Source organism: Anarhichas minor, unplaced genomic scaffold (assembly GCF_050575085.1).
Source record: "Anarhichas minor isolate MPS153535 unplaced genomic scaffold, ASM5057508v1 ptg000027l, whole genome shotgun sequence".
NCBI classification, from domain to species: Eukaryota; Metazoa; Chordata; class Actinopteri; order Perciformes; family Anarhichadidae; genus Anarhichas; species Anarhichas minor.
In genome coordinates this window covers 7,245,129-7,268,838 of record NW_027466473.1, presented here as the reverse complement: position 1 = coordinate 7,268,838, position 23,710 = coordinate 7,245,129, and the positions used below count along the sequence as shown (strand labels likewise).

Genomic DNA, 23,710 nt, shown 5'->3' with positions numbered 1-23,710 from the left:
GATAACTGACCAATCAACTGAAATTGACAACATGACTAAATTAAATCAAATGAATTCTTAAAAATTAGGAGCTCTGGGGTGATGACCGAATATACACCAGTATGGCTGACGATTCATGAGGCAGGAAACAACAAAAAAAGTGTTGCACTGGTGCTGTTGGGGAGGATTTTGTCACATGGAGGTCTTTATAAATACATTATTTGTTCCTGCGCTCCCAATGAAAAAATGAAAAAGAAAAAAAAAAAGCAGGCCTCCTGGGTTCAAGGCTGCCACTCTCCCTGGTTTGCAAGACATCAAATCCCTGATTTTTAATATACAAAGGAACTGAATAATATGAATATGCTTAGCATCAGAAGCAGCTGCTTCAGCTCTGGTCAGTGACCTGACTATCCACAACCTGTTCCTCAGTTTTTGTCCTTGCATTTGTAATAACTTGCAAAGAAAATCATGATAGGAATCAATGAATGGACCTTTTCAGTTTACACTTTGTCCCTTTCTCATATCTTTTGACACGACGCATGAATGTAACGTTACTTTAAAACATACTGTGACTACAGTACATTCGCTCCTGGGTGTTCCCCTACATCTGTCCTTTAAATTTATTTATTTTAATTGTATTTTCCAAAGTAGTTCCATGCATTTTGAAAGAAGAGGCGTGCAGTTTCAGGCAAAAGAAGGACTTATGTTTAGTTAGCTTTTCGTTACACGCTGAAGTTCTTCGTCCAGTTAATTTTAGAAAGCATTAGCGATGGTCTCTGGTGGTTTCCACGCAAACCCAGTAGCCGTGGTGAACTTCATAGCCTCATACACGGCCTAGCAGCGATAAATACTGCTCCTGCGTGTTGTTATTGTTGTCTTTTAACACCATCCTGTCATGTAAACGCAATTGGATTTGTAGCTTATCTTGGGGGATGGGTCTATTTCCACAACAGAGCTCTTCCGGAAATGCACCAAAAGCACGCACAATAATAAACGTCAGCTTAAAAGGTTACGCTACTTTAACATTACAGAGTAATAAGACAACGACTACGATGTTGTTGTTGTCGCTAGCTAGCTAACTTAGCCTGTATTTCACCTTTGAATTCTCAACCACGTCGCCATCTTGCAAGGCAGATTTTCATCGTAGACCGGAGCGCTTAAATTGCGTGCTAATTAGACGTGTTGCTTTGCTGCTTATCAGCGATATGTACTCACCCCATATTTAGAAAAAATACCGATGAGAGAGAAATGTATCCCTGTGCAGAAATATGTGTCAATTGTTGATTGTAAATCCGCGGGTTGTGAGCTGTGGAAGACTGGGCAGACTGAAGGCTGCGCCGCATTTGTCGGTCGATGTCCTGGCAGGGTAAAATAAATTGTCCTCGCTCGGTTGAATCCACGGGGGACTGGAATTCGTCAACAAATATTTACGTACAATAAACTATAATTGACAGATTTAGAAACTCAGTGGACTGTTGTGTAACCCTGTTCATAAATACGTCACATTTAAATTTTGTATTTTTATTTATATACCTGTAAGGATAAAGCGGTGTGACAGCTAAATCGTCCCCTCAAACACGGCAACGTACCTGGAGTTTGTTATTTTCACTTTTCAAAAACACATTTCGTTTGATTTGTATAACTTTCTCTACATTTAAAGGTCCTCTTTATTCAAAAATATTATGTACCACATTAATGTATTTATTCTCCTTATAAATTGTTTTAAACTCAAATGAACTGAGAAAGCTCAAGTGAGTAAAACACACTATTGTGGGCCTAAACGTTGGCAGCTATTACTTTGTTGTACTTAATTCTAATACTTTATTGATGCAATTCTTTAAAGACGGGGTAACGTACGGTATATCAGACATACTGTAGATGTGTTTTTACACGTGGAACCATTCCCATGTTAGACTTTTGTCTTCACACGGATTGTTTAGGGCAACGGTCAAAATAATGAGTGTTTACATCGTTGTCTTCATAGTTTTATCCTATCTGATTTGGCTAAAATGCATTTACTATCGACATCGGCGGTCGTTGGTGAAGTCGTTGAAACGTGTTATGAATGTTTTATCAAGTGGAGAAATGAACGGAGACGACATCAGCGCTCTGATCGTAACTGCGCATCCGGATGATGAATGTATGTTCTTCGCGCCAACGATCGTACGACTCGTTGAGTTAGAAGTCAACGTTCATTTGCTGTGTTTATCCGCAGGTATGGTGACCGCACATTATTGTTTGCACAAGGTCAACTTCAGCACGCTTTTCATACATGATTTCCTTACTAGGTGAATGAACAAAAAACTGTTTGGAAACTATACAAGTAAAGGAAAGTAAAAGAGCAGCTCACATACACGTCTAATCCTAAAGTGTGCATTTCCATAATCAGTCTCAGGTTTAAGGATGATTGGAAAGAAGGGTAAAGTAGCGCAATCTGACAATCACACACAGTGAATAACATAAATGTCCAGAGCAACTAGCTTCTGTAGGAAATGCCTAAAAATATTAGTGTCCATCATGTTGGAAAAAAAACAAGGGGTTTCTAATATTATGATTAATTATGAGCTACATAGAAGAATAGATACATATAAGTACAAATGTAATCTTTAGAAAGTAATTAAAACCTATTAAACATAAATCACATCTGTGCAGCACTGTATTTTATTTAGATCCAACTTAACTCATGTTAGAGGAGCATTTTACATAGCTAAAGAACATTTTGGTATTTCTAAATCATTGGAAATGTTTCACCCAAACATAATTTAGACTTACGTTTAGATCCTCCTGTCATCACGGTATATCTAGAGCCTAACTTGTCCTCCCGATATGTACAGGAAACTACTACAATCAAGGAGCTCAGCGCAAGCAAGAACTTCTCAACAGCTGTGCCGTGTTGGGGATACCAGACTCCAGAATCACCATAGTAGACCATAAGTAAGCAGCCGTCTGCACTAAATACACAACATGCAAAGTATAACATTTCATTTGTGTGCCTTTTAATGTTGAAAACCTGCTTATGCTGCCCTCAGTTCATGAGTCAAGTGTCTGCATGTTAGAATCAGTCCAATCCATCTATCTACAGAATACTCTATATCTATTTATGTATCCACCTCTGAAGAGTATAGTAAAGCATGTTTTTAAATTCAGTTTAAAGCCATCTTAAACTATGTTTTTTTGTTTATTTACTTATTTCACAATTTAGTTTAAAAAAGAAAGTTGTCCTTCATGGAACTATGACGATTTGATTTAGCCTGTAATGTTTGCACCACTGGGCTGTTTGTTGATTCTGAGCAAACCTGGATTATTCAGTGTCAATGATCTCTACCGGGGAAATTGAGTGCATTTGGATGACTACAGGGCTAATTAACATAATGTTTTTGCCTCTTCAGTGTGGAATTAAATATGTTGGTGCTACCCAAATACAGTACCTCATTCATTCATAGCTGCTGAGCCAGGTAGCTCAGATTTGCTGAAAACAGGCCTCAGACTTCGTCATTTTTTAGGGTTAAGTGTTTCTTGTATTGCCAAACTTTTGAGCCTATCTGTGCCTGCAACATTTTACTTAATGGCACAAAAACAATTGTTGCACATTCCAGCTTTGTTGCAGGAACATGACAGTTCAAATGTAAAATCAGACTTTTAAAATCACTTCACTGAACACCGGTGGAATGCTGTAAAAGATGTACAGAAACAGCTGTAGTTCTTTCGGTGTGTCTGTAAATGCCTCCAAGTTAAAACGGTCTTAACCCATAACCATTATCATTTCACAATCAAAGCGGCGAGCAGAACCGGGAGCCAGAACTTTGAACAGTACTGTCGGCCAAATTATTGGGAAACTCGCTCTTCTTCTGTTTTCGTCTGCGTTTTTGCTATTGATGCAGCTGTAGGACTTTCAGTCTCCTGGCTCTTTCTGTTGGCGAGGTCAAGTTACAGAGAACGTAGTGGTAAAAGGTGATGTTCAAAGGGGGGATTTTTTTTTTTTCTAGTGGATCAAACCTGCAGCTTCACTTGAAAATGTTTTGAGTTTCTAAGAACCTCGGGGCTGCCTACATGTGAGTCTCTACATGTTGGCTCACCAGGAGAGCTGCATGAACTCTGGCACTATCTGGAACTCACAGTAATAAGCTGGCAGCCTATCCAGGTCGTCTGCCCTCGAGAACATTGTAGGTGTGTGTGTGTGTGTGTGTGTGGTCACACACACAGACTTTACAGTGTTATCATCTTGTGCACACAGAATGTAGCTGAACTTTGATCTTGGTGCTGTCTGCACTTCTGCTGAACTGGAGTGTAGCCCATTTTCCCTTTCTGTGTATTCTGTTGTTTGCCCAAAACACACACCTAATCAGCACTTTGAGAGCCCCACGCACTCCCAACCAAGCTCTCTCCCTCTCTCTCTGTCATTGCTCCCCCTCTCTGTTCCACCCCTCCTCCTCCTCCTCCTCCTCTTGTCCATGTCTGCTGAAGCCAACTACCAACGACTGTGGGATACATTTTGGCAATGCGCGGAGCACTGCTAATGTAGGTCAATCCAAACAGTTTTCCCTCCTTGTGTGTCTGTACATGGCTAGCCACACTTTGGCCTTGCTCTTCACCTTCTCTGCACAATTATGTGCAGATGTCCACCCAATGTCTTGACCTCTCCCTGTTTTTCTCACTGGTCATTTTATTGTGCACAAAGAATGATGCAGAGCAAACGTTTGGTATCCGGTCAATTTTTTCATGTTTACACCTCAAATAGAGTAGAAGTCTACTTTTGAATAGAAACAAAAATGTCTGTGCATTTTGTCGATGGTCTCTAGTGTTAAGCTGTGAAGTCGTCAAAGATAATGTCATGTCTACAACGAGCTCAATAGCTATGAATATGAACACCGTGGCTCAAGACGGGATATTTTTATGTGACGAAACCTGGAGCAGATCCTCAGAGATTGTGCTCTCAAAATATTTGGCACAAGTTCATGCCAAGATGGGTATCATTTCTCTGTAATGCAAACCAGGAAGTGTGCTGTACCTTGGAGAGTCAGCCTCCACACTTGTCACTGTCCACTAAGTTGGACTTTAGTTCACTTGTTCCCTTTGTTGTAACAGTTTTGAATAAACTCCATTGTAATGAGTCATTTGGTCTTGCAATGACGTTTCACATTCTTTCTTGGAGGAGTTTTTTTTAAACGCAGGGAGCTGTTTTTCTATGAATGGGTCCCTGTTTTGGTTATCTTGTGCATGAGGACGCACGTGATGCGATACACACCCCTGCTCATGGCTTCACACTAGTCCAATGATCCACAGGTGGCGGTAACATGTCAAGATGCGCAGCAAAGGCAGTGTAGGCTGACATTGTCTTAATGGGAGAAGTGACGTCAAGATATCGTATTTTAAACTGCATTAGAAATAAGAAAAAGTAAAGCAGTCAGTGCCAGACGAGATGTATGTCAATGTGTGTTTTATTTCAGTCTAGGCTGAGGCTACTGTACTTTCATCTCATTCATCAGGGTAGTGTGACGGAGCCACTGGACTTGTGAAGTTGTTTTTCTCAACTTCACAACCAAAGTCTAGCAGACAGTGAGGGCTACGTTTCACGATCTGGGCGAGACTTGCCCGCTCGCAGCCGTAGCCCGCGGAATCAACAGGAGTAACACGTGAATTCAGTTTTAAAATAGGATTTTCCCTTTAATGCTCACTGAATAGGACAGCTGTGTGGACAGTATCTGGGGCCCCAGTGCATGTTGGGGCCTTTGTGATCAAGCTCGATCTGAGCACGCTCTGCTGCCTCTCCACTTGCACTGGCTTGACCTCTGTCTGCACCCTGGACTCGAGTATAGCTGCTCACTGCGCAAATCCGACCTCTTCTTCACAACATTATCCTCTCTCTAGCTCACCCATCTCATTTCTTTCCAACTTTAATTTGACTCTGTTCATGACAGCACACTTCAGATCGAGTTTATTTCTAAAAGCGGTGTTCGTTGACACCGTATCCCCACACAGGGTTTAAATACATTGATCAGTGGTAAAAAAAAGTAGCCCTAGCCAAATGATAAGGGCATGGCGGGGCGCAGTAAATAGTGGTGGGATGTTCCAGCCTCGCCGCTGACCTCTGGCTGTGCTTTTATCCTCGATACATTTGTCACCCGCTGGCCTCCGCATTGTCAAACAGCAGCTTTTCCCATATGCCCGCAACGGACCGTCACTCTGGCACATTAGATTGCTCTTTCTCTGCACAACTTACATCCAATGCAACACTAAAATAATCATCTCCGTGGTAACGGTGTTATTTCCGTGGTTGTTTTCATGACACTTTATTACATCAAGATGAGAATATAAAAAATAAAATAAAAACTGCAACCACTCATCATCATTGTGAAACATCATGTGTGTGTATGTATCGGTGCAGTTACTACGGTTGTAACTGCCTTATTACAGTGTGGGCGTAGGCCTACTGTCAGTTTGTAGTGGCATCTCAGCCATTCCAGGCAAGACACGTAATCTGACTGTGTGGAAAGACGTCTGGCAGTTTCACAGGCCTGTGGTCCATGTGACCAGACTAAACAAGCCCTCTCACACACACACACGCACACACACACACACACGTACACTGAATCCCCTTACTGGGCCAAAGTTCAACAACTGCATACAGATGCCTGTAAGCAATTAAACATCCACATGCAAAGCTACAAAAGGGGGAGTTGGGGAGGTTACTTTAGGACATTTTGCACTGTTGCCATGGCAAAGCTGACACATTCAGCTTGAGAAAGGTCAGGTGTCTTGTGTCTTTTATTCATTTTTCTTAGCTTGTTTTTCTCCTCCCCCTCGGTGCAGGCTTGTGCTTAGCGGCGGCTGTTGAACTAGAAGGCAAAATGTCTCAAATAAATACAAGTGAGGGGAAAAAGCTGCATAGTGCATGAGTGTAGAAACTTAATATTCATGCGCTTATGCCAAATTCTCACAAAATCCTCTTCTTGTTTTCACCAGCCTTCAGTCTAAAGCAGACAAATTAGGACAATAAGCTTGTGTTTTATTAATTTAGGCAGCATTTAACATTGGTTCAGATTCCATTTAACTGTGCCATCCTACTCTAAACCACAAACACACACACACACTAGTGCTGGGCGGTATACCGGTTCACACACACACACACAATCCTTACGACATGTCACAGCAGTCCATTCACTCTATGAAAGACTGTTTTAAACTATCTCTGAACCCCCCCCCCCCACCCCTCCTCCCTGTGACATAGCCGACCCCCGCCCCTCACACCAAAGCCTGACCCTCACATCACCGGCAGCCCAATAGATTTGTAGCCTAATCCATCACTTCCCCCTACCAGCTCAACTGTCGTGGCTCATTGTTAGCGAAGAAGGGGAGGGGAACAACTGTCGACACCCCCACACACACCTACCTCCACTTTTTATATATATATATATATATATATATATATATATATATATATATATATACATGCACTGTCACGCCACCTTGTGCTACCCCAACACATCACGTCATTGTCAAACCAAAACCCCCACAGTTTAGTGTTTCAAACTGTTGGGTGTGTTTCTCATAACTGGATCCACTCCACTTCCGATGAAACCCGCAGGACTTTTTTTTTTGGTTATGTTTTCAATCACTTTTTTTGTGGCTGGTTTCTCTTGAGGGCAAGGGGGACGTTGAACTACCGTACGAAGCGATGCCTTTTAGTTTCTAAACTGAGAAGAAAAAGCAGTTATTATTTGTGCCAAAAAAAGAGAGTCCATGCATGTTTAGTAGGCCGAGAGCTTGAGCCGGCCAAGTGGGATGTTTGATGTGTACGCTCTGAGTTGTCTCCAGGGTATAGTTTCAGATGAAGACGATGCTAAGGGCCGTCCAACCCTTAACCCCCCCCACCCCCCCACCGGGCTTCCCAGCACTCCCTCGTGTTTGCTTTCTATAACAGCCCTTTTTCAAACGCTGGGTTAAATCTGCACTACAGAAATCTGGTGCTCGGAAAGGAAGGCTTATGTTGTGTACAGTTGACTCTCAGTTACAGTGAGGTTACAATGTAAACACAATGCCCTCTTGTGTCTCAGTAAAACACTGTTGTAATACTAGATAACCAGTCCCTTTGTTTTGTTTTTTTTGCCCCTTCAGAAAACTTCCAGACGATCCCAAAGCAGAATGGAGCGTCTCACTGGTCTCCTCTGTAATTGTACAGCACATGAGAGCTCACTCCTTCAACATGGTATGCTCAGCTCTGCCTTTAAGAAACAGTCGTTTTTCTGTTATTTCCTGTTTGATGTTAACGCCATTCAGTGTACAAAAACCCATGTATTTTAATTTTTTTTTACATCTTGGCACCACAGATCTCGAGCTCATTATCCAAGTTTCACTGTGGTCTGCGCAATAATCCTGTCAGCCAGCGTGTTTTTTTTTTTTTTTGTATCTTGAACCTCCCTTCAAAACGAGGGGACATGGCCTCTGCTGCAGCGGAAAGTTTGTACTCAATTGTGTTGTTTGCACAGAGATTCTTATCTGCCCCGGTGCAGTTGCGCACTATTAGCTAATGGGAATGTGGTTCATTTAGATTCAAAGAATTTTCATCCGCTCATTCTCAACAACGGCACAAAAAGTCAAACTCTCAAACTGTAAAATACAGCAGCTTGGGGCAAAAAACGAAAAACCCAGCAGCCCACAGTTCTTTAGGGAAGATGATCACACACAGCTGGGTGCTTCTATGCTGTAGTTGCTGATCTCTTTTTGTTATCAACGACGACAAACAAACACACCGTCTCCTCCCTTCCTGTCAGGCTGAGCAGCAAAAAATGCCTCCAGACCAAAAAGTAAGCCAGGGGAACATGTGTTATCTAACAAATGCATTCAGCAAAAGCACACAGAGATAAACAAAGTAAAAAAAAAAGTAGTTCACTCTTCCTGCTCTTAATGAATAACTTGTTTCCTTGGTCTGACACTGGGCCATTCCCTTGCTTTTCCATACACAAGCCAACAAGAATGAGGCGAGAGTTCACTTGTTCATTATAATATGTGGTTGGGAGCTCAAACTTAGGCTTGATTGCAATGACATAGTCATGGTAGAATACGCCTGAGCATAACAAATGCCAAGTCTTTAGTCAAGCACTCTTTCTTTCCCTTTGACCTGATTTCTTTTTGTTTTTTTTCACTTGCTTCCTCTGCTGTGCAAGCATGCGCACAGGGGAGAAAATAAAAAGGCTTTTAAATATCAGTTGTCAGCTGCCAAGCAGCTCCACAGTCAGGCAAAGAAAAGCCCTTCCACTAACTCAAGAAAAATCTTCTGCCTCCGTTTATTTAAATCCACTTTTAGATACCCAGGTTCTGGCTTTTCACCCACACAGTGAGATATTTTGTTGTTTCAGGTGCTGACCTTCGATGGGAGCGGAGTGAGCGGCCATGCCAATCACACAGCCATCCATAAAGCTGTCAGGTACTGACTGAACTTTAAGGCTTTGTCATCAGGAAATACAGACTTTCAACTTAAAGATGCCATCCTCAGAGATATTATGTGGCTTACACACGCACACAGAAACCAGCCCACTCCACAATCGTAAAACAGTCTCCAGGAAAACATTTGGACTCGCATCAACATCCATCTTTCCAAATGTTTCCCCACAAAGACGCACACACACACACACACCATGTTTTTTTAGAATCGGCCTGTTACATAGCTGAGAGGTCGTCCAAACAGAGTCCTCAGAGGCACTCGGCTTTGCTCCCAGAGAGCAGCAGTAAATCCTGTCCCTGAAGTGGTGAGGTGGGAGGGCAGCTCTGGTTTGGAGAGGCCAAACCGAGCAAGTTGCATCAGGCCGTTGGTTTTGCACCGTGAAGTGTACGCCGCCGTCCCCACGTTGCGCCCTAATTGCCTGCCGTGTTGGTCACTGGGTTTTCCCTCACTGAGCCTGCACGGCCCTCTGTCAATCACATCTCATGATTCCCATCAGGCTGGTATCCCAGAGGGGCCGTGAACTAGTTTCTCCGAGCTCAATGGGTTGTTGTTGAGTTTTGTTTTGTTTTCGTCAACAGCGATCGGATTTGGAAATGCAAGTTTGGAAGAAAACTTTGACTCCTACCAAGATTTAAAGACGAGTTACTGTAGTAACAGAGGAACATGAAATGGAGAATTATGTTTTTGCCTCACAGGAAAAAAACAACCTCCAGCACTCAATACAGCATGATCTGAAACACACACAGTGGTAGATATTCAGCAGTAGCAGGGCTTACTGTATGGCCTTTTTCTGTGGGCTTACAGTCATTGACTTCTCACCCACTTGTGTTGTAATCAGCGTATCCAAAACTCTAATCTCACTTACATATCGGCAGGTATCTTTTGTAGAGGTCGCCAACACGAACCCTGTCAGTAACATGTAGCATCTCTTTGACCACAATGAACGTTTGCCTCCTTGACATTTTCTGCTTTTCTCCACTTTACAGCCATCTCGCTTTCACCGGACAAGTACCCAATGGTAGGTGTGTCAAAAAAAGAAAACTTTTAAGAGGTTCATATTTTTGAAAAGTTTGTGACCAAAGTGTCACAGGTTGGATTTACTGGTCACTATGTGAATATTCAGATAAAAAGTCAAATATTAAGCATTAAGCAGCACAAACAATGACTTCCTCACATTAGTAGCACCACCCCTCCAGTCTGTGTTTTAGAGAACACTGCTGTAAACACTGACTTTTTTTTGTTAATGTACAGCGCCCTCTGCTGTTCAAAAGGGTTGCATGAGTCTCGCATCTCCTCCAAACATTTTGGTCTGCTGGTGGCAGCATGAGGCCGGCTGATTAGTTCACCTCAAACTAGATATGATGGTTTCATTCCTGATTTCAGTCTCTAATGTTAAAATCAGTGCATCTGGCTCTCGACACGTCTACTGTCGAGGCAAAATCAAAACGTGTGCCAAATGGTCTTTGAGTTTCAACGAATGATGACGTCCTCCATGTAAATTTATGTGGAAGTAAAAGTAGGACAGAGAGGAGGCAACATGCTACAACAGACTCAGAGCTCATTACTTTGCCGGTTACAGAGCACACCCGCATTAAAGTTTGAGTAGACGCGATAAGAAGCGGTTAATCATACATGAGATGCGAACGGTTGCACTGCTGCTGTTGAATGACAGGGAGATTTTATCACCCGAGTCCTGAGGCCACAGCAAACTTTGCCTTTAACTATTTAAGCTTTATCCTCGAGCTGCCGGGCCCCTCTTTATCCCCGCAGTGAGCAACCTCAAAAGCAGCAGGACTGTCATCAATCACGCTCACTGGTTATTCATTACCACGCATTTGCACTTTGATAGCATCTCACTACACGGCATGGAGACCCATTCTCACCGGAGCAAGAGGTCTTAGGGATGTTATACAGAGCCTTGACACCATATGGCCTACATTCGGTGTGAGTGCCGGCTCTGTACGTTCTCTTTTCGGGCAGATATTAACTTAGCACTTACACTTGGCTCTTACTGTAGCCTCTAGGGGAGGCGGGAGAGAATTAGGCCCAACGTCATTGTAATAAGCCCCTTCGCCTGGCTGTGCTCGCTGCTCCTTACCGAGCCTCTGGCGCCCCACAAACTCTTGCTGCATGACAAAGGTCATAGTTGAACATTTCTGCACCATATTGACCGTGTGGGCCATACAATTACAGTACAAATGCTGCACAGGAGGAACAGCCTACGTGTCCTTGTATTACATTGTAGTATGTTACTGACAGGAGTTTCAGAACAAACTGAGAGACCAGCCTAGTTGAGAGAACGGTCCGCTGCTGTAGTGCACATATAACATATTAACAGCTAACTGGGTCTCTTGTCTGTCCTCCCAGACTGCTGTTTGCTCTCCCTGGTGACCGTTGGCCTCCTCAGGAAGTACGTCTCCTTCCTGGAGCTCCCCTTCAGCTGGCTGCTGCCCTCGTGCCTCCGCTGTATTATCGGCTCACAGGGCTACAGGCGAGCCAAAGTAAGCCTCCAAAAGGACAGTTTGTTGGCGAGACAAGGTCCCCGTCTATTTTAACGAGGCTTCATGCAGTATATGTGCTGAAGAGGCAGGAGAGGAGATAAAGTTTGTAAATGTGAGCGGCTACGCTGCAGTTGAGGATATGTGTCATCAAGCTAATATTTTTATATGAAGGTATAAATACATTTACACTAAGCAGCGGATAGATTTTGACCACTATCTGCTGTTACTTAGGATCTCGCAATAACTGGGTTTAACTAACATCAGACAAACCTTTTCTTTTCAGGATGCCATGTTTTGTCACCGCTCTCAACTCCTGTGGTTTCGTTACCTCTACATCACCTTCTCGCGGTACATGTTCGTCAACACATTCCAAATGATCCCACAAGGACCAAAGAACCTGAAGGTGTATTAAGTTGTCACTGTGTTACTGTAGGTGTCCTGCTGCCTAACTCCCTGATTACTGTGGTAGGAGCGAGTTTAGTTTACATGATGAGCTGTTTTGCTCACTGTTAATAAAGATCTTTTTCATTGGCTAAAAGTAGCCTGAACATTTTTTCATAAGCACTTTCCGAAAACAAAGCTGACACTTTCGTTTGTTGCTTCAAAAGCGTCTTTATTGTCTTTACACTGTAAAAAAAACAACACTAGGGTTTGAATGAGTTGAGCTTTTTTTTTCATCTCATATGTTGAAATTACTGTACAGCATTTCTGTTACACTGCTGATTAATAAAATGTATTCTTACATCACAGTGGTGTTATTTAGTTTCGCTCTCAGCTGTGTTTTTGGACATGTCTCTGATGCTCTTGTGAGCCTGCACGCTTTCTTCCCACTTCTCACCACAAAACGTCTCCACTGTGACGCTGCGGACGGTACCCGGATCCAGACAGTGCGGAGCAACGCCTGGGGAGAAAACACCAGCAACAAAGGACAGCTCCGTTAGTTACATGTGAACACACCAGTCCATTGTCTCCTGCACATTTCACTGACAACTTATGGCTCCATAATGCACAATATTAGGTTACAAGGGTGGTTTGCTTATAACACTGTGATCCATTATAGAACATATTTCTCTCATTGTGAAAATACCAAATGCCACAAATATAGTAGAGCGGGGCGGTTAGTTTTGAGTAAACACAGCAGAATGTAAGTTGAAAACACATGAGAACGGTGTGACTGTCTTGTGTTTGCGGTCATACCATATCCATCAGGGTTGGAGCGTGGAGTGTAGAAACTTTGAACTCCACAGGTTTTACAGAAGGTGTGCTTGGCAACGTGAGTGTTAAACGTGTATGTGGTCAGATTATTGGACCCCTGGGCAGATAAGAAAAATAGCAATTATTCACTTAAATATTCAGTTGTATCAAAGGTTTTTGCTCGAGTTTGCTACCTTTAAGAGTGTGAAGAGATTTTTTGGAACAATGAAATGATGGTTTTGTTTCTTTTGGCAAATGCTGCAGCTGGAGAAACAGACACAAATCAGTTTATATTGATTAGATACAAAGTGTACAAGCAGCGAAGTATTGTTTGAAGTCTCCTTAACGTGATGGGATGAACCCAAACTTAAAAATGTACTTGTCTTATTAAACAACCTTGTTTTCTTTGTGACAAACGCAATTTGTAATTTAAAACAGTGACACAATGTAATTGAATTTAATATCCGTACTTGCAATGGAAAACATGGAGGTCTGGGGAACTCAAGACTTCAAATCTAACAGCCCCACAGTGGCAGCCGCCCGTGTGTTTCACGAGATCCATCCTGTGGGTACAGAGAACAACAACAAACCATCACGATGGACACATATGTTCATATAGGACTATTCTGGGATGAGAGGCCTTACTTCAGTCACGTCGATGTGAACAAGTGAAGGATCAGGTGTCTGATGACGGCTGATGCGTTTATTGTGAAACCTGTTGACGTGGAACTGAATGTCCCGCCTGAAAAAACAGCTCCAATGACCCTGCTGAAGAAAACACAATGAACCCAATCAATCAGTCCACCACTGATAAGGGTCACATTTACATGAGAAGCCTCCAAGCCTTTGACCGATTCACAGCGGTTGACGTGATCATTGAATGTGACAATCAAATTCAAAAGGTGGGCACCTCAAGTTTCTCGCCCCGAGCCACAGACACTTCTATTTCATGTGATAATAGAGTCAGCTTCCGCAGTAATCAGCTAGGACTATGCCCTGCTTGAAAGATTGGTTTTACTGGAACACTTTGAGGCAGTCCATAATCACTCCAAGCAATGGGGCAGGGCAAAGTACAGCAGACTTGCACAAACACATTCCTCAGAGGTTAAACTAGTTCAGCCAGACGCCCAGTTTTGTGTTGGAAAGTACTGGCGTAGTGCATCACGGGTTGGGTGTCATATGACAGGGGTGCTGGAGGGGTGGGGCGAGGGAATGCTGTGACCCAAATACATATATTAGGACTCTCCCAGCTGTATCATGACCCAAAATATAGGATCCCAGTAGGCTACAGACCCCCATCTGAGCTTTTGCTCTTTGATTTAATTTAGATTACAGTGCAGCAGTTGTGTGTGATAATGGTGGGAGCTAAACACGTAACACAAAAACTTACTGTACCACTGTTTTCCAGTTTCACCTGGGCGTTGTCGACATGCCTGGCATTGAGACTCAATGCTCGTGAGAATAAGATCACGCCCTTTCCTGTGAATATCTTGCCTACGGAATAAATACTCAACAACGAAAAATAACAAGGAAGATGGGAAACAAATCTGAAACGACCATTACATTCCTTCCTATGAACCGATGTAGTTATTCAGCCCGAGCCACGGAAAAATAACAATGCGCCTATAAGGCTGGAAACATAAGGAAACATAATGTTGAGAGAGGCCTTAGGAGTGTGTGAGAATTGTGTTTCCACGTGTACACAATGTGCTTGTGAGTGCTGTGAGTTCATAGGACAGGTGACTTGTCAAATCTACTTTCTGTGCAGTATGTACATTCTGATAAGCAGAAAAAGGGGCACAGCCGTCCCCACTACTTTCACTCTACAACAACTTTGCTGTCATTTGAACTTATTTTCAGACAGACTCGTGTAGACACTAGTCAATTCGAATTACCTTATACTTAAACATCCCTTGTTTCAGTATTTAGGTCAAGACTTTATTGTGTGCCTGGCAGATAACCAATATCAGCTAATTCTGCTTATCAACATATTTTGCAGTGGTGTTAAGGTTGGATATAAATCACGAATGTATCCTTTATTAAGATGGTATGTGTAGCATGACACCTGATGTGGATATGGCTTAGTGAATGAGGTTAGGTCGCTGTCACAGCAGCTGGTAGCACGTTTCCATCTGTTAACAGACACGTTTGATAAAGTTCAACGGAATGCCCATCTGCACACGTCCCTCTTTCGTGTCACATGAATGCATAGTCAGATGAGTTCCTCATATAACAATATTGGTATGATATACTATTTTACAGAAAGAGGAAAGACGTGGAAAAGCTAATGTGTGTGTAAGGCTACACTATCATCATCACCTTATCTACTTAACGTTAGGTCTTGAATAATTATCGTAATCATCTGTTTCATAACCCCACAGTCATAACTGTAACTTTAGTCATCAAACCGTACTGACTGTGACATAGCAACCAATCGTTGATCAAACAAACAATCCTGCGATCCAATCAGAGGCATGGAGATGGTTTCTGTTGCTACGGTCGTTCGAGAAAATTCTACAGCCAGCTGGTGAGATATTACTCCGCCGCGTAAAATATGTCAAAATATCGTTTTCAATCAGACTATTTTTGACTAAATATTTACGTTTGTGAGTAAGCGTTTGATTGTTAAATACAATAATACTGTCACGATACAATAGTGGGAGTCGGAGCAGTGGGAACTACTTTGAAATGCGGACGGATATAAGGACGGATGACGTATGCAGACTCCGGTATATAACACAGCGTTGTCTACTGCAGTATAGTTCTCGAGCAGAGAAAACGAGAAGAAGAAGCAGCTCCAGGCACAAGACGAAATATTAACTGCGTTTCTTACAGGCAAGTACCTATTTTCAGGCTATATCAATTCTATAGTTTAAATTATTTATACAGCGAATGTTTTTAGTCGTTGTTTGGTGACCATTGCTAGAGTAACTCGACAGAATTGAAGCAGACGTTAACAATACTTCAGTCTGCCTCAAATTGACGTTAAATCTTCACAATACAATCGAGCCGTTTAGCTACAATATTTGTATCATTATATGGGTTGCTTACCGTTAACGTCGAATTAGTTCCTCGTCGATTTCATGGTAAGCTAATGTTAGCTTTGGCAATGAGTCAACATTCTAGTATCGTCCATTAGGGAGTAACGTCAGCTGAACAAAGGGGAGGTCAGTATGATCTCAAAATGGCGCTGGGACCGGAATGGCCGCTGATGGTTCAGAGCTTCACATAAATGGAATATTCTAATATATTTAATAAAGTGCGATTCTCATTTGATCACGATCGTAATTTGGTAATTCCAGCGCTTCTTCTTATAATCTATTTTAATAGTTGTAACTATAAAATAAATGGCTAGCAATTTAAAATGACTTGTTTCACAAATTTTTATTTTTGTACTAAATCCTGATTTGATATATCTTTTACCTAGGAGCAAACATGCAGATCTTTGTGAAGACACTCACCGGCAAGACCATCACCCTTGAGGTTGAGCCCAGCGACACCATCGAGAATGTGAAGGCTAAGATCCAGGACAAGGAAGGCATCCCCCCAGACCAGCAGAGGCTGATCTTTGCCGGCAAACAGCTGGAAGATGGCCGCACCCTCTCCGACTACAACATCCAGAAGGAGTCCACCCTCCATCTTGTCCTCCGTCTCCGTGGAGGCATGCAGATCTTTGTGAAGACCCTCACTGGCAAGACCATCACCCTGGAGGTCGAGCCCAGCGACACCATCGAGAATGTGAAGGCTAAGATCCAGGACAAGGAAGGCATCCCCCCAGACCAGCAGAGGCTGATCTTTGCCGGCAAACAGCTGGAAGATGGCCGCACCCTCTCCGACTACAACATCCAGAAGGAGTCCACCCTCCATCTTGTCCTCCGTCTCCGTGGAGGCATGCAGATCTTTGTGAAGACCCTCACTGGCAAGACCATCACCCTGGAGGTCGAGCCCAGCGACACCATCGAGAATGTGAAGGCCAAGATCCAAGACAAGGAAGGCATTCCCCCAGACCAGCAGAGGCTGATCTTTGCCGGCAAACAGCTGGAAGATGGCCGCACCCTCTCCGACTACAACATCCAGAAGGAGTCCACCCTCCATCTTGTCCTCCGTCTCCGTGGAGGCATGCAGATCTTTGTGAAGACCCTCACTGGCAAGACCATCACCCTGGAGGTCGAGCCCAGCGACACCATCGAGAATGTGAAGGCCAAGATCCAAGACAAGGAAGGCATTCCCCCAGACCAGCAGAGGCTGATCTTTGCCGGCAAACAGCTGGAAGATGGCCGCACCCTCTCTGACTACAACATCCAGAAGGAGTCCACCCTCCATCTTGTCCTGCGTCTCCGTGGAGGCATGCAGATCTTCGTCAAGACCCTCACCGGCAAGACCATCACCCTGGAGGTTGAGCCCAGCGACACCATCGAGAACGTGAAGGCGAAGATCCAGGACAAGGAAGGCATCCCCCCAGACCAGCAGAGGCTGATCTTTGCTGGCAAACAGCTGGAAGATGGCCGCACCCTCTCTGACTACAACATCCAGAAGGAGTCCACCCTCCATCTTGTCCTGCGTCTCCGTGGAGGCATGCAGATCTTTGTGAAGACCCTCACCGGCAAAACCATCACCCTGGAGGTCGAGCCCAGCGATACCATCGAGAACGTGAAGGCCAAGATCCAGGACAAGGAAGGCATTCCCCCAGACCAGCAGAGGCTGATCTTTGCTGGCAAACAGCTGGAAGATGGCCGCACTCTCTCTGACTACAACATCCAGAAGGAGTCCACCCTCCATCTTGTCCTGCGTCTCCGTGGAGGCATGCAGATCTTCGTCAAGACCCTCACCGGCAAGACCATCACCCTGGAGGTCGAGCCCAGCGACACCATCGAGAACGTGAAGGCGAAGATCCAGGACAAGGAAGGCATCCCCCCAGACCAGCAGAGGCTGATCTTTGCTGGCAAACAGCTGGAAGATGGCCGCACCCTCTCTGACTACAACATCCAGAAGGAGTCCACCCTCCATCTTGTCCTGCGTCTCCGTGGAGGCATGCAGATCTTTGTGAAGACCCTCACCGGCAAAACCATCACCCTGGAGGTCGAGCCCAGCGATACCATCGAGAACGTGAAGGCCAAGATCCAGGACAAGGAAGGCATCCCCCCAGACCAGCAGAGGCTGATCTTTGCTGGCAAACAGCTGGAAGATGGCCGCACTCTCTCTGACTACAACATCCAGAAGGAGTCCACACTGCATCTTGTCCTGCGTCTCCGTGGAGGCATGCAGATCTTCGTCAAGACCCTCACCGGCAAAACCATCACCCTGGAGGTCGAGCCAAGCGACACCATCGAGAACGTGAAGGCCAAGATCCAGGACAAGGAAGGCATTCCCCCAGACCAGCAGAGGCTGATCTTCGCTGGCAAACAGCTGGAAGATGGCCGCACCCTCTCTGACTACAACATCCAGAAGGAGTCCACCCTGCATCTTGTCCTGCGTCTGAGGGGAGGGCAGTAAAGTGATTCATGATTCCATATTCTTAATCTTATTTCCCCAAGTTGATGTGCTATGTATGACATGCTATACTTGCCGTATTACAAAGTTGTTACACGTCAAAAGTGTTAACCGTTACATGACCAAAAGTTTGATGCACGTCACATAATAAATAATTAAACTGAATTTCTTGGTGGTGTTCATTATGGTGCTTATCTATATTATCAGCAGTGCTGAAACCAATTGGGTAAAACCCTTTCGTTCAGGAGACGTGTCAATAATTAAAGCTCAAGTTCTGCAATATTTTATCATTAGTAATATAGAAGGGTAATTATTTCTTAATAATGATCACTGTTGTGACTATAAACTGCTAATTTCTAGCAGTAATTGGGTAGGTGCATTTTTATCTTTATATATATATAATTATGCTATATGCACATGACTTGTTAAACTGGGTACCTGTTAACTGACATAAGTTGATAGAAATGCATGATAAAACTGAACTAATTTTTTTTAATATAAATTAAAATTAAGACAAATGAGCAGTAATGCTCTGTTTAAATACAAACTATAAATGAGAGCAGAACCTTTTCTATTTCTCATTCTAGCGAAGCTGTTGTAGTTTAATTATTCGCAGTCATTTCAAACAGCACAGTTTACCTTAATTCTCCGGTCCTTAGTGATGGCAATCTGAGGTCTGGAAACATCCAGCGGCCTATAACAGCTCCCCAGCTGAATTAGAAACTTCAAGAAAACATGCTTCTAATGGTTTCCTTGCCCTTATTCTGCCATACAAATCAGTATGTAATTTCTCCCATCAAAAACATAACTTTAGTTTTATGGTGTATGTGAGAAGCAATGTAAAGAAAAGGAAAATCAAACTGGCATTTGTGTAACTAACAAATGCTCATGCTATCACTAATTGAGTGTCCATGTCAAGCACAGTGTCTCTTGAGTAAATAAAAGCCCACTGTTTTATAGTAAGATGCTGCCCCGAGCTGGCAGATTTCCATGTCAGATTTGGATATGATGTACACATGTACGTATATGTCTACTCTGTAGATAAGGGTATAAATGATGGGTATATTAAAACTATAATAATGATCCTCGTCAGTGAATGAACTGCAGTAATCCTTGCAGAGGGTTTAGCTGCTGAATCACAAAACAATTGGAAAGGTAGAATTAATTTCTGTTCATGAGGGTGTGGCGCCATCTACTGTCCAGAGGTTGACAAGACACATAGAGGAAATGCAAAAAAAACAAAAACACCAGAGGTATGATGGGTCCATAAAAGGGATTAAAGAACCAATGGGGAAGAAGGAAATGTACTAAAATGAATAAAAGAAAAGGCGTGCTCTTCTGCTGGTACAAGAGTGTTGTTAGTCAGGGGAAATGCTTTCAATAGACATAGGGAAGAGAAGAGCCAATATACAATGTTTGGACTTAGCACATGCAAATTGAATAGCATGAAAGGGGCCCAGTGTGCTGAGGTTGGGCGTGGACATGCATAGCACAAAAAAACAAACAAATGTTAAATGTCAGGAAAACATCAAGACATTAGCATGAATCAGTGGCAGAAAACTGATTGTTTTCACTGTGCAGCCTCACATGTAAATTAGATAAATGTGTCATGACCTTTGTGCATATACAGTATTGACAACAATTGTCCCTCAAGCATTGAGAATGTTTCCTCCATTTGAACCCACAAGAAAGGACACTATAGTGTCCAGTGAGGAAAGTAGTGTGGATTATGGATAGCACGATTGTTCTGTGGTATTTACCGTCTAATCCTAAACTAGACTGGCTCAACACAGTTATCTGGATAATCGGGTGTCAGCTGTTTATCCTGCCAAAGGCATTTCATGTAGCTCTGCTGACTTCTTCCGCTTCAGATCGTGCATCAAGATCATGTGATCAAGTCCAGGAGGAGGATGTATCACAAGAATTCAGGAGACACGCTTATTAAATGTATGACAACAGCCTGCATCATATACAGTATATACAGTATATATATATATATATATAGTATTATCTAAACCTGTCGTACAATCTTTGGATGATTGACAATCCCAGAGTTGGCTAAATAAGTAACAGGCATAAACCATACGGTATGCTAGCAATGGGAACTATTTTCAAGTGCGGATGAATATTGCTAGATGACGCGTCTCCCGTATAAAAACTCCTGTTCCCCCTGGCAACTGCACAGACAGAGGGAGGTGTTACGAGCGACAGCAGGACAAAAATACTGAAACAAATTGTAAGTACAGTCGGTCGTATTAAAACATGTAACGTTTTAGGTTATCTGCTGTAGTTCTTCCATCAATGTACAGCTTCCGTAAACTATTCATAATCCATAATTGTGTTAGCTTTGCCTTTAGTAGCTAACGTTAGCTAACTGCTTTGTAAACAACGATGACGCAACGTCAATAGCGCGTCTTAAACGAATAATGTAGCTAGCTAACGTTAATTTAGATGACCGTCATTACGAATAACGTGCTACTTTATTTACTTTATTTATCACTCGTCAAGTTGAACAATAACGCGACACACTGCTGCAAACGTTAACCAACGTCAGTAACAATGGTACAATGTTTCTAGGTGGATCGTCCGTCAGCGGGTGACGTTAGCTCAACAAAAAGAAGGCACACAATGGCTACCTTATTTTAAAATGGCGCTGGTGCTCGGATCAACGGCCTCCTACCAGTATGTTCGTGTGATGCTGAAGATAAAGTAATAAGTAACGAGGACCCGAATAATGGCGGCTGTATACTGTATGCAAAAAATATGTATAAAGCGAGTTAACACTCCATGTATACCTCTGACAGGCCTTTATAATAATAACTAGATGTAAGATGTTGTATTTAAAAGGAGAATGCCATAATTTAATTGTAATGTAAGCTGGTCAAATGAATTTGATACCCACTAGAATACCATAATTTTAGCTATAGTCCTTTTTTTTTTTTTTTTTTAATGAATGGGCATGAGTAACGTTGAATCTTATTCTTTCACAGGCGCAAACATGCAGATCTTTGTGAAGACCCTCACCGGCAAGACCATCACCCTTGAGGTCGAGCCAAGCGACACCATCGAGAACGTGAAGGCCAAGATCCAGGACAAAGAAGGCATCCCCCCAGACCAGCAGAGGCTGATCTTCGCTGGCAAGCAGCTGGAAGATGGCCGCACCCTCTCTGACTACAACATCCAGAAGGAGTCCACCCTCCATCTTGTCCTCCGTCTCCGTGGAGGCATGCAGATCTTTGTGAAGACCCTCACTGGCAAGACCATCACCCTTGAGGTCGAGCCAAGCGACACCATCGAGAACGTGAAGGCCAAGATCCAGGACAAGGAAGGCATCCCCCCAGACCAGCAGAGGCTGATCTTCGCCGGCAAGCAGCTGGAAGATGGCCGCACCCTCTCTGACTACAACATCCAGAAGGAGTCCACCCTCCATCTTGTCCTGCGTCTCCGTGGAGGCATGCAGATCTTCGTCAAGACCCTCACCGGCAAGACCATCACCCTGGAGGTCGAGCCAAGCGACACCATCGAGAACGTGAAGGCCAAGATCCAGGACAAGGAAGGCATCCCCCCAGACCAGCAGAGGCTGATCTTCGCCGGCAAGCAGCTGGAAGATGGCCGCACCCTCTCTGACTACAACATCCAGAAGGAGTCCACCCTCCATCTTGTCCTGCGTCTGAGGGGCGGTCAATAAATGATTCCATCTTTTAACTTGCTTTACATGACAACCTAATTGAATAAAAGATGAGATTAAATTATATTGTTTCCCCTGCTTTTTTGCACATTTTTCTCGAATGTAAACATTAGAAGAGTCAATGGGTTTTCCAAATGTCCCCTGTTTAAATCCCATTACCATTCTACGTTCAGGATAATTCTCTTATTATTTCTGTGGGTAAATACAAACGTAACACTGGAAAGTTGGGGTTCTGGGATATTTACATTTTCTTTTAAAAAGGGGATTCATTCAAATTTGAGTTAAACTAACCAGCATTAGAAATACTTTTTGATCATGCATAGATCGGGGTAAAAATACAATCAAAGGTGGCTGCTCTAATGCTCTTTATTTCCTTAACAATCTACAAGGTCTAACAATCTACATAGGTTACGTCTGCTCCCCTTAAGTTTTTTTTTTTTTTTTAATATTTGTGATATGGGAATTTATTCCAGGACCAAGGAATGATGTAAAGGAAATCCTGTAATTGTGTTTTTTATTCATCAAAAGAATCCAGATAACTCACTGAACTTGCTCTTTTCAACAACCTTTTGGAAAATGAGTATTCCTGTTGACCGGTACCATCTCATCCCATGTTCAGCCCCCATAACCCAGGATGTCTGGACTCTGAATCTGGATAAAAAGCTACATGGCAATGAATCGCAGGAGTCTCTTACAGGAATTGTATTTTACTGGATTCTTCTGCTGTTTAATGAAGCATGCAAAATCACATAGAACCACTGAGTGTCACTAGCTTACTGGTAGAACTCCAAACCTTCAAGTTCCATTAAATTGCAGTTACACGTTTCCTCTCCCACTATACTATAAATCAACTTTCCATCACACAGACCCAAATCCCTAATTTCCACCTCTTCACAGCTCTCTGATGTTTAAATTGTAAGTTGCACTAAGTCCAAACGTCGTCTGAAATGTTCTGCAGATGTAAATCCTTCTCATGTGGTTCATGAAAGCAGAGATTTATCTGGTAAGAGAGGGCTCATTGCTCTGCGGCCGCAGTCTGCCTGCCTCATATTCAAGTCGAGGTGGGTGGTCCTAGCATCTTCTCATCTCCATTTCTCAGGAGGATAAACAGCACGTATCCTGCAACAATCAACTCCTGTTGATATGTTTTAAACAAACCGCCTAATTATAATTTCATTAAAATCGAAACAAGCCAGGGTGCCTTTTAAACTAGACATGTGCAGCTATGGCCTATATTGTAATTTGATCCACTGCTGTATTGAATTATGCATTGAAGTCGGGGTGAAAACAGATTAAGTGTAGAAAACAATATGGCAATGTGGAGGCAGGGTTAGAGCGTCACATCATCTCCCAGCCCTGAGACGCTTGTCTGTTGGTGCATCTGTGATAGATTTGCTCTGCCGGAGTGTTTGCAGC

The 23,710-nt window shown here is 43.2% G+C and overlaps 4 protein-coding genes across 13 annotated transcripts in view; 2 read left to right on the top strand and 2 right to left on the bottom strand.

Moving 5' to 3' along the window:
• The window catches only part of ncor1 (nuclear receptor corepressor 1), a 51,740-nt gene extending 50,408 nt beyond the window's left edge, over positions 1 to 1,332 (bottom strand). For all 6 annotated transcript variants that reach the window (XM_076101973.1, XM_076101976.1, XM_076101975.1 and 3 more), the window contains exon 1: positions 1,195 to 1,332. The gene's annotated coding sequence lies outside the window, so the exon portion shown is untranslated. The remainder of the gene's footprint in view (positions 1 to 1,194) is intronic.
• On the top strand, positions 1,023 to 12,669 carry pigl (phosphatidylinositol glycan anchor biosynthesis, class L). Of its 2 annotated transcripts, XM_076102002.1 has the most exons (8): positions 1,023 to 1,345; positions 2,008 to 2,194; positions 2,814 to 2,913; positions 8,095 to 8,185; positions 9,336 to 9,403; positions 10,408 to 10,439; positions 11,789 to 11,922; positions 12,206 to 12,669. In XM_076102002.1, the coding sequence occupies exons 1-8, from the start codon at positions 1,217 to 1,219 to the stop codon at positions 12,332 to 12,334; spliced, it is 870 nt and encodes a 289-aa protein (XP_075958117.1). In that variant the 5' UTR covers positions 1,023 to 1,216; the 3' UTR covers positions 12,335 to 12,669. The 2 variants fall into 2 exon arrangements, with proteins under 2 accessions (XP_075958117.1, XP_075958116.1); XM_076102001.1 differs by lacking the exon at positions 1,023 to 1,345 and having other exon boundaries at positions 1,774 to 2,194.
• On the bottom strand, positions 12,510 to 16,269 carry cenpv (centromere protein V). Of its 4 annotated transcripts, none has more exons than XM_076102008.1 (6): positions 16,168 to 16,269; positions 13,762 to 13,881; positions 13,587 to 13,679; positions 13,311 to 13,380; positions 13,120 to 13,234; positions 12,510 to 12,823 (listed from the first exon to the last, which is right to left on the bottom strand). In XM_076102008.1, exons 3-6 carry the CDS (start codon positions 13,676 to 13,678, stop codon positions 12,678 to 12,680), a joined length of 423 nt encoding a protein of 140 aa, XP_075958123.1. In that variant the 5' UTR covers position 13,679; positions 13,762 to 13,881; positions 16,168 to 16,269; the 3' UTR covers positions 12,510 to 12,677. The 4 variants fall into 4 exon arrangements, with proteins under 4 accessions (XP_075958123.1, XP_075958120.1, XP_075958122.1 ...); XM_076102005.1 differs by having other exon boundaries at positions 13,762 to 13,884; positions 16,168 to 16,265; XM_076102007.1 differs by lacking the exon at positions 16,168 to 16,269 and adding an exon at positions 14,512 to 16,051 and having other exon boundaries at positions 13,762 to 13,884.
• LOC142959866 (polyubiquitin-C) lies at positions 15,795 to 22,358 on the top strand. The gene is made up of 3 exons (XM_076101359.1): positions 15,795 to 15,951; positions 16,544 to 18,607; positions 21,597 to 22,358. Exons 2-3 carry the CDS (start codon positions 16,552 to 16,554, stop codon positions 22,292 to 22,294), a joined length of 2,754 nt encoding a protein of 917 aa, XP_075957474.1. The 5' UTR covers positions 15,795 to 15,951; positions 16,544 to 16,551; the 3' UTR covers positions 22,295 to 22,358.
• The last annotated feature ends 1,352 nt before the right edge of the window (positions 22,359 to 23,710 follow it).

Bases quoted from the DNA above. Each gene is read 5' to 3' on its own strand.
- pigl (XM_076102001.1), top strand. From the start codon at position 1,858: ATGTGTTTTTACACGTGGAACCATTCCCATGTTAGACTTTTGTCTTCA. The intron at 9,404-10,407 runs GTACTGACTGAA...TCCACTTTACAG, and splicing joins GCCATCCATAAAGCTGTCAG to CCATCTCGCTTTCACCGGAC. The intron at 10,440-11,788 runs GTAGGTGTGTCA...CTGTCCTCCCAG, and splicing joins CACCGGACAAGTACCCAATG to ACTGCTGTTTGCTCTCCCTG.
- cenpv (XM_076102008.1), bottom strand. From the start codon at position 13,678: ATGGATCTCGTGAAACACACGGGCGGCTGCCACTGTGGGGCTGTTAGA. The intron at 13,235-13,310 runs GTAGCAAACTCG...TTATCTGCCCAG, and splicing joins ATCTCTTCACACTCTTAAAG to GGGTCCAATAATCTGACCAC. The intron at 12,824-13,119 runs GTATGACCGCAA...TTTTCTCCCCAG, and splicing joins CTCCAACCCTGATGGATATG to GCGTTGCTCCGCACTGTCTG.
- LOC142959866 (XM_076101359.1), top strand. From the start codon at position 16,552: ATGCAGATCTTTGTGAAGACACTCACCGGCAAGACCATCACCCTTGAG. The intron at 18,608-21,596 runs AAAGTGATTCAT...ATTCTTTCACAG, and splicing joins GCGTCTGAGGGGAGGGCAGT to GCGCAAACATGCAGATCTTT.